This window comes from Musca autumnalis, unplaced genomic scaffold (assembly GCF_047663935.1).
Source record: "Musca autumnalis isolate F117 unplaced genomic scaffold, ASM4766393v1 scaffold_4, whole genome shotgun sequence".
NCBI classification, from domain to species: Eukaryota; Metazoa; Arthropoda; class Insecta; order Diptera; family Muscidae; genus Musca; species Musca autumnalis.
The window spans coordinates 242,051,162-242,060,523 of record NW_027411977.1 but is presented as its reverse complement, the minus strand read 5'-3'; the positions used below and the strand labels follow the sequence as shown (position 1 = coordinate 242,060,523).

General features: G+C 32.7%; 2 protein-coding genes across 8 annotated transcripts in view; one reads left to right on the top strand and one right to left on the bottom strand.

Moving 5' to 3' along the window:
- The window catches only part of LOC141403759 (uncharacterized), a 567,712-nt gene that overhangs the window by 295,127 nt on the left and 263,223 nt on the right, over positions 1-9,362 (bottom strand). The gene's annotated exons all lie outside the window — the stretch shown is intronic.
- The window catches only part of LOC141403755 (uncharacterized), a 33,545-nt gene continuing 25,476 nt past the window's right edge, over positions 1,294-9,362 (top strand). The window contains exons 1-2 of one of the 2 annotated variants that reach the window (XM_073986667.1): positions 1,294-1,706; positions 5,328-8,581. In XM_073986667.1, the coding sequence (XP_073842768.1) occupies positions 5,393-7,162 (1,770 nt within the window). In that variant the 5' untranslated portion in view covers positions 1,294-1,706; positions 5,328-5,392 and the 3' untranslated portion in view covers positions 7,163-8,581. Of the gene's footprint in view, positions 1,707-5,327; positions 8,582-9,362 lie in introns of those variants that run through there. The other variant, XM_073986669.1, reaches the window with a different exon arrangement.

Sequence of the window (9,362 nt, the reverse complement as noted above, 5' to 3'; positions counted from 1 at the left end):
TTTTTTGGGGAAAATGGAAATATTTTCATGGATATTTTTGTCTGAGGATATTGTTCCCATCAAAAACTAACCCCAAGTTGCCTTTTGTCAGAACAAAATATTTATTAACTTGTATTTTTTGGCATTTTATTTTGAGTACCTCTGTAAGCATACTCAATTCGAACATACTCGGTGAGAGCATTCCGACGTCTATCTTTTTATTAGTCTATGCTGAAACTTTCTTTAAAATCAGTGAACAAATGTATGCAAATATGAATCATGTTACTATGAATTGTGTATCATGTCGTATGAACGGGTTAATTCGTGTACGTAATTATGAGAACGAACGACGTTATTCAAATGCTGGTATGAATATGGCATTATAGAGTAAGGGGATTTTGTTATCTTTTGCTAGAAAATTGTACAAAGTAAACAGACACCTTCCCAGCAAACAATCAGCTGGCTTGCCAAAACAGAACAATTTGCCCGCCAATAAAGGAAGCAAACACGTTGTATTTTATTAAAAATAGAAAAGAAAATGAAACAAAAAAGTATTTTTAGACTATGTTATTTCCACAATAAAATTGTTTTTAATTTTCACAAACATAAATCAACGAAAAAGTAAAAACAGATGATTGATTGTTTTCAGGAAGAAGAAGAATTACTAGTGCTTGCTAGAAGAAATTTGTCCAGCAAGAATTTGCAAACTCTCAGTGAAAGAACTGTCAAAATGTCTCTCTCGAATCGCTCTATTTTGCTGGTTTTTTGGACGGGTGCCAACTTGGTGGTTTTCCCGCTATTTGTGGCGATTTTTGACGTACAAAAACCACTTTTTGGGAGTTGTAGCGATTTTTTGTTTTAAATCGCTACATTAGCGATTTTGGCTGTTTAAGGTAGCGATTGTAGCGATTTGTACGCAACACTGTTTACTGTCATCACTTTTAAAGCAAACGAAAGTGTAGTATAGTGAAATATTCATACATTTAGAGGCCAGATATTGTCCAAAAAACCACAAAAACCACTGTTTAAGCAGGAATCTCAACAGTTTTAAGGTAAAAAACGCTACAGACCTATGGTGCGTATGTGGCTGTAGCGATTTTTATTTTGGAACAGTTGGCATCCCTGGTTTTTTGTGTTAACAGACGACTTCCAGCAACAATTGGTACAAGTTGTTGCAAATTTTAGGGTAACCAGAACGACCTAATGTAGAGGCTATTGACAACTTTAAAAAGTTATAAGTACATTAATTTATTATTAACAAATTGAAAAACTTAAGCTAATGTACATAAATCAGTTTTCGTACTTATTTTTTAAAAACACCTTGCAAGCTTGTTTAAATAACGAACGCGCTTCTTAGTTTTGTCATCGGTAGTGGTAATTCGCCGTTGCAACTACCTTATTAAATGTGCCTTAGCCGGAATGAGTTCAATTCGTATAAATTCGATGAGAACATTCCGGTGTGGCAACCGTTCTCTTTCTCTCCTGTCGCTCTAACAAACGTTTGTTATAATAAAACAGTACTGTTTTCTCAACCTGGGGGGGGGGGGGGGGGGGTTAGTCTCTTGTTAAAACGACAACAGAACATAGTTTGAACGGCATCATTCTTCAGTTCGTACATACGCGTAATTAAGTTTTAATTTTTTTGTTGATGTTTATAACAAAACACAATAAATTAACAATAAATAAGTGTTATTAAACAATATTCATTAACTTCCAACAAATTCAAGGTATATTTATATTTTATATTAGTGTATTACCCTTCAAAGTTTCTGTCCAACAAAAAATCTTGTGAAATGTCAAAAACACCCGACACGACAGTGTCGGGCGACACTGTTTGTGGATGGTAAAGTGAGTGTGTGTCATTTGGTTTGCTCTCACGGTGTTACACATTGGGAGAAATTGTTCAAAGAAAATATTTAGAAAAAACAGTGGTTGTGTTTGTCATTGTGACATTACGTTTTGCTACTTTTGAAAAGAGAGTATAATAAAACATGTGAACATTAGGGTTATGACTTTTTGACATTTTTTCTCAAAAATTAATTCCTGTAGCAGGGATAAATGAAATATTGCCTATTAATCACTACGCTATCGTTTATTCTATTGAAATACACATAGCCCAGAAAGTCTGCGTTCACCGTACTACTTTTCAAAAATGATGCTAAAACTTTAATAAATCGGTAAATGAGATCAGTTTTTCTTTCATAAATATGTTATTGGCACTCTTTGCTACCAGAATAAAAAGAAAAATTCTTGAAAATATATTATTATTACGAAGATAACTGTAAAAAAGTATTACAACTGCTAAATTAGAGCCCCAAAAAGTCTGCGTTCACTTTGTATGTTGCAATAATACCGTTCGTTTTTTTGAATTTTTTTTTGCAGTTTTCTCCCATTTTTAATCAATATTGTCACAACTGGTCATTCTGAGAGGTCGTTTGCACACTTAACTTAAAAAAGTAAAAGATTTTAAGAATGGAAAACAAGGACAAAGGAATTGGCATCGATAAAAGGAAAATTCTAGGTAAATTATGGAAAAAGCTAACGAAATATTGGCGAAACTGTAGGTGAACATATTAGTCCATACATAGAGTGATAATTAACTATAAACAAACCAGAATTTTTACGTCAAAACCCAGATCTGGGCGTTATATAGGAGCCAAAACCTTACAATCTCAGCAGTATGCTTTGAAACTTTATGTTGTTGCAACCAAAATTTCGTAGTTCTTCTGCATTTTGGTTCAAATTGCGCATCATGATGTTTAGGTAACCATACTTGTGCATTGTCGATTCAATAAATACAAGTTGGCCCACTCCAGAAGCTGCTACACACCCCAAACCAAAACAGTCCTTTCATTGCAAACATATAGAACACGCTTTCGGCCGAAAATATGACTTGATTCCGGAATACTCGGAGGCTTGTTTATGTATTCATTAGCAAATTCAATATGATTCTGCCTGTTCACTAGTGATATGTACGGCTTTCGCCGTACGACTATACCATGATACCCAGCTTTATGCAGTATTTTTCTGGCGGTTTGTGCACAAATACTTTTTTTGGATGCCATTTTCACATTTCCAACGATTTTTGAAGTAATTATCGGACTGTCTGTTTTAACTATATTAGTTATGTTACGCTCCTCCCGTTCTGATAATATTTTTGACCGTCCAAAACTGAGCTTTGACCGTCCAGATCTGGGCATTGTCTTCAAAATTTCGATATTTTTATAGTTAGTTATCACTCTATGTATAGCCTAATTAATATGTTCCACCTACAGTTTCGCCAATATTTCGATAGCTTTTTCCACAATTTACCTAGAATTTTCCTTTTATCGATGCCAATTTCTTTGTCCTTGTTTTCCATTCTTGAAATATTTTACGTTTTTAAGTTAAATGTGCAAACGACCTCACAGAATGACCAGTTGTGACAATATTGATTAAAAATGGGAGAAAACTGTAAAAAAAAAATTTAAAAAACCAACGGTATTATTGCAACATACAAAGTGAACGCAGACTTTTTGGGGCTCTAGTTTAGCAGTTGTAACACTTATCTTATCTTCGTAATAACAATATATTTTTAGGAATTTTTCTTTTTATTCTGGTAGTAAAGAGTGCCAATAAAATATTTATGAAAGAAAAACTGATCTCATTCACCTATTTATTGAAGTTTTAGCATCGTTTTTGAAAAGTAGTAAGGTGAACGCAGACTTTCTGGGCTATGTGTATAAAAAAATCATGCACAAATCAATTTAAAAAAAATAATTTTTTGAAAAAATGTAGGAAATGAAAAAGAACAATTTTTGAAAAATTATTTTTTGTTGCACGAAAGAATAAATATAAGCCCACTATTAACTATAAGAACGTTTATTCCATTCAAATATTGAAAAACGTCATGCACAAACCACTTTAAAAAAATTTAAAATTTTTTGTTTTTTGTTAAAAAATTATATTTTTGAATAAAAGCGTTTACGACATTTTCACGATTCTCAGAATTGAAGAAAATTAGTGATAAATAAATGTTATGTCAGTTTAATTAACTCTTGTGGCTCTAAAGTTTATTTTCAATTGTATATCAGCTTATAGTAACTTCAAAAAAATTGCCCATAATTTTGATATATGTATTCAAATTTTAAAATCATTTTGTGCGTGAGGGTTTTTCACCGAATCACCTTATAATTAAGATTTTATGTAATCTTATAGCAACACTCATCACGCTATGGTACAGGGATATGAGGTTGTAAAAAAGTCATAACTCATTGCCCTATGACATACCCCAAACACACAATTTCAACAGTAAAGCACAGAGGAGACTCTGTTGTGGTATGGCGTTGTGTGAGTGCTTCCGGTGTAGGAAATCGTGTCTTTATCGAAGGAATTAAGGATAAGATGTATTATTTAAACATTCTGAAAGGATAATTTGAAATTTAGGCGCTGAAAAAATGGGATTTGGGACAACATTCCAATTTTATCAATATATGATCCCGAGCACGAGTCACATATTTTTCCGAAATGGATGCTATGTAACTGTCCAAAAGTGATTTAAACACCTCCCCGATCCCCGGATTTGAATCATATAGATTATTTATGGAGTATTTTGAAGACAAATATAAAAAATCGTAACATCTAAACTATAGGAAGCCTGAAAAATGCCTTGCAGGAAGGATGGAGAAAAATTCAGATATAGTGCACCGAAAATTTAGTTAAATTTTTGCCAAAAAGGCTAAAAGCTGTAAATGATAACAAAGGATGTCATACCAAGGGCTGAAACCCAAAAAAATCCTTTTTGTTTCATGAAACTTTTAGAGTGGATACTTTTCACTGTGGGGTAGAAATCGATGTTGTTTAACCATTTTTTATCTAAATTTTTCTGAATTTCGTTAATTTTGTTTTATTATATTCAAGTTAAGACACTAATGTAAAAATATAAAAAGGAATGAAATCGCTATCATTAACCAATTCTTAGGCGGCCATCAGACCATCTGCTTTTTCAAATGTATGTTGTCACTTTGCGTATACTAATACTACAGAACAGCTGATGTCATACATGTGAAAAAGCATTTGGTCTGATGATAATAATGATTTTATTCATTTTTTAGGTTCGTACGAATATGAACTTTGCATACTGTATATGGGGTTTTTAATATTAAATTTTTATTAACAAGTAACATACGATTATTAAAACATTACAAATCTTTGATAGCTGCATTAATGAAATACTAAAAGAATCTTGGTATCTGGGTTTGTGATAAAGTACTCAAAGAAAATAAAAAATACGAAAATAATATTAAAATTAAATGTTGTTAAAAAACCTAAGACTAATTACATATGTAATTTTCGTTTCTATTTTACAGCCCAAAATACATTATAGTAAGATCTGATTTCTGCTTAATTGATAACAAAAACATTCCAAGTAAAAATGTCGGAAAATTTTTCTATAAAAACTGAACCCTTTGTCAATGATTGCAAGCAAGAAAATTCTAACAAAGATGCAAATACACTAGGCTACAATACAACAAAACTTGAACATTTTACAAATATGGGAAATGATATTAACGAAGATGAAATAGACTTGGATAAAATGGAAGAATTTTTACCAGAGAATGACGATATATCCACATTTGGTATAATCAAAAAAGAGGACGTAGAAGAAATGGACGAATTTTTGCCAGAGGATTCTATTAACATCAAGTCACCGCCATCATACACATGGAAATCTGGTGATTATACGGAAGCGATTACCCATGATGAAGTACACCATCAACATGTTACACAACAACATCTTACTAGTGCAACAACTCAGCAGATATCCTTACCCAAATTAGAAATAATGGATGTGGACTCAGATGAGGATGATAGTATAGACCTTCAGATCAATGCTGATACAGACACTAACGCCAGTGATAATAAAGAGAGATGTGTTATATCATCTTCCCGTGTAGCTCAAACACCTACTGAACATAAATGTGAATTGTGTGGTAGTTCTTTTACAGACTTTTATAACTTACAGAGACATATAAGAAAAAAACATCCTTCGTCTGTAAATACCGAGTATATCTGCGAAATATGCAATAAAAAATTTAGCACACAACAAGGCCTTGATATACATTCTAAACGGTCGCATCAAAGACCTACTAAAAATAAATGTGAAATATGTGGTATTTGTTTTACAGAATATTATACTCTACGGAGGCATATGAGAAAAAAACATCCTTTGTCTGTAAACGCCGAATATATCTGCGAAATTTGTAATCAAAGATTTACAACAAAAACGGGTCTTGACAGACATTCTCATAGGACGCATCCAGAAACTCAAACACCTACTGAACATAAATGTGAAATATGTGGTACTTGTTATATGGAAGCTGGAACTCTCCTGTTACATATAAGAAAAAAACATCCTTCGTCCATAGATACAGAGTATATCTGTGAAGTATGTAATCAAATATTGCCCACACAATCAGGTCTTGATAAGCATTTGCGCTATATGCATTCAGATGTTAATTCCACTCAAATAACAAATAAATATAAATGTGAACTATGTGATAAATCTTATACAGAAAAATATTCTCTACAAAACCATATGTTTAAAAAACATCGTTCGTCTGAAGATCCAGTATATATCTGTGAAATATGTAATAGAAGATTTGCCACAGAACAAGGCCTTGACATACATTCTACCCGAGTACATCGAGAAACTGATTCCACTCAAATACGTACGAAATATAATTGTGAACTATGTGATAGTTCTTTTAAAGAAAAAAGATCTCTACGGAGTCATATAAGAAAAAAACATCCTTCATCTATAGATATAGAGAATATCTGTAAAATATGTAATCAAGGATTTGTCACATCAATAGGTCTTGAAAACCATATGAAAAATAAACATACTTCGTCTTTAGTTGCAGAGTATAACTGTGAAATATGTAATCAACCATATACCCGTCGAATAGGTCTTGATAGGCATTTAAGGCGAATGCATCCAGAAGTTTATTTCGCTCAAATGGTTACTAAATATAATTGTGAACTATGTGAAAGTTCTTATAAAGAAGAAAGCATACTACGTAGACACATGAGGAAGAATCATCCTTTGTCAATTGATACAAAGTATATGTGCGAAATATGTAATGAAAGATTTGCCACAAAAAAAGGCCTTGAAGTGCATTCTCAGATTCATTCCACATCATAGATATCTGGAACATGGACATGGAACTCAAACATTTCGTTCGCAAATATTGTCAACACATAAGATTTTCTGTGAAGTCGTTACATCAACATATTGCAGATAATCATGAACGGATGCAAAAAATTTCATGCAAAGGTAAAAACGTTGCTGATGCTTTGGATTTCTGGGGGTAATGTGTTTCATTTGCACCACACATCTCTGGAACACATTACACCCAGAAATTCAAAGCATCAGCAACGTTTTTACCTTTGCATGAAATTTTTTGCATCCGTTCATGATTATCTGCAATATGTTGATGTAACGACTTCACAGAAAATCTTATGTGTTGACAATATTTGCGAACGAAATGTTTGAGTTCCATGTCCATGTTCCAGATATCTATGATGTGGAATGAATCTGAGAATGCACTTCAAGGCCTTTTTTTGTGGCAAATCTTTCATTACATATTTCGCACATATACTTTAAAAAACGAATTTTACAATTCTTATTGAATAACTGATCATTTCACCTTAACCCACTTTAATATTTTTCTATATGTAATGATATTTTTTACTACAAAACCTTTCTCAAAGATTTTTCCCTTAGTTAAGTTGGATATCTCATGTCAATTAATAATTCTACACTTTAACTATAAGATATTACCGATATTACCTTGTTGTGTAGAAAAAATAAATAAAGTGTGTAATACGTACGACATTTCGCTTGGCCTCCCAATTTGTATCGTCATATGTATGTATGTATAACCATAGACTAATAAAAAAATAGACGAAGGAATACTCAATTTTGCCGCTACAAAGCTACTCAAACACGAAAACTCAAAAAAGTTCGAAGACGTTTTTTGGGGAAAATGGCAATATTTTCATGGATATTTTTGTCTGAGGATATTGTTCCCATCAAAAACTAACCACAAGTTGCCGTTTGCCAGACCAAAATATTTATTAACTTGTATTTTTTGGCATTTTATTTTGAGTACCTCTGTAAGCATACTCAATTCGAACATACTCGGTGAGAGCATTCCGACGTCTATCTTTTTATTAGTCTATGCTGAAACTTTCTTTAAAATCAGTGAACAAATGTATGCAAACATGAATCATGTTGCTATGAATTGTGTATCATGTCGTATGAACGGGTTAATTCGTGTACGTAATTATGAGAACGAACGACGTTATTCAAATGCTGGTATGAATATGGCATTATAGAGTAAGGGGATTTTGTTCCCTTTTGCTAGAAAATTGTAAAAAGTAAACAGACACCTTCCCAGCAAACAATCAGCTGGCTTGCCAAAACAGAACAATTTGCCCGCCAATAAAGGAAGCAAACACGTTGTATTTTATTAAAAATAGAAAAGAAAATGAAACAAAAAAATATGTTTAGACTATGTTATTTCCACAATAAAATTGTTTTTAATTTTCACAAACATAAATCAACGAAAAAAAAATGATCTTCGCCCTAACAGGCAAAATTTCAAAAAATAAAAAAAAAAAATAGGCTGAGCCCGGCTGGGATTTGAACCCACGTCCTTGAAAACATATCAAAAAAATGTTGTCACGGCGTGTTAGCGTTCAAAGCCAAAACTCATAACTTCAAAGGCATCGCAAAAAGCGGTTGTTGTGAAGAAAATACATTTCAACGGCCAAATATCCGTTAATGTATAAAAACACATTTGCATTTCAAAAACGATAAGTTCTAGGACAGAGAAGCCATTACATAGTCGATACGTCCGAAGATTTGCTTTACCACCAATGAAACCAGGTAACGTAATTTGGTGACTATGTGGGTTCGAGTCCATGGCTTTCCTTTTTCACTTGCAAATAATTTCAGATCATTAAGCTTAACTCTAAACGAGAAAATTAATAAAATCATTAAAAAAAAAATGATCTTCGCCCTAACAGGCAAAATTTCAAAAAATAAAAAAAAAAAAAATAGGCTGAGCCCGGCTGGGATTTGAACCCACGTCCTTGAAAACATATCAAATGTTGTCACGGCGTGTTAGCGTTCAAAGCCAAAACTCATAACTTCAAAGGCATCGCAAAAAGCGGTTGTTGTGAAGAAAATACATTTCAACGGCCAAATATCCGTTAATGTATAAAAACACATTTGCATTTGAAAAACGATAAGTTCTAGGACAGAGAAGCCATTACATAGTCGATACGTCCGAAGATTTGCTTTACCACCAATGAAACCAGGTAACGTAATTTGGTGA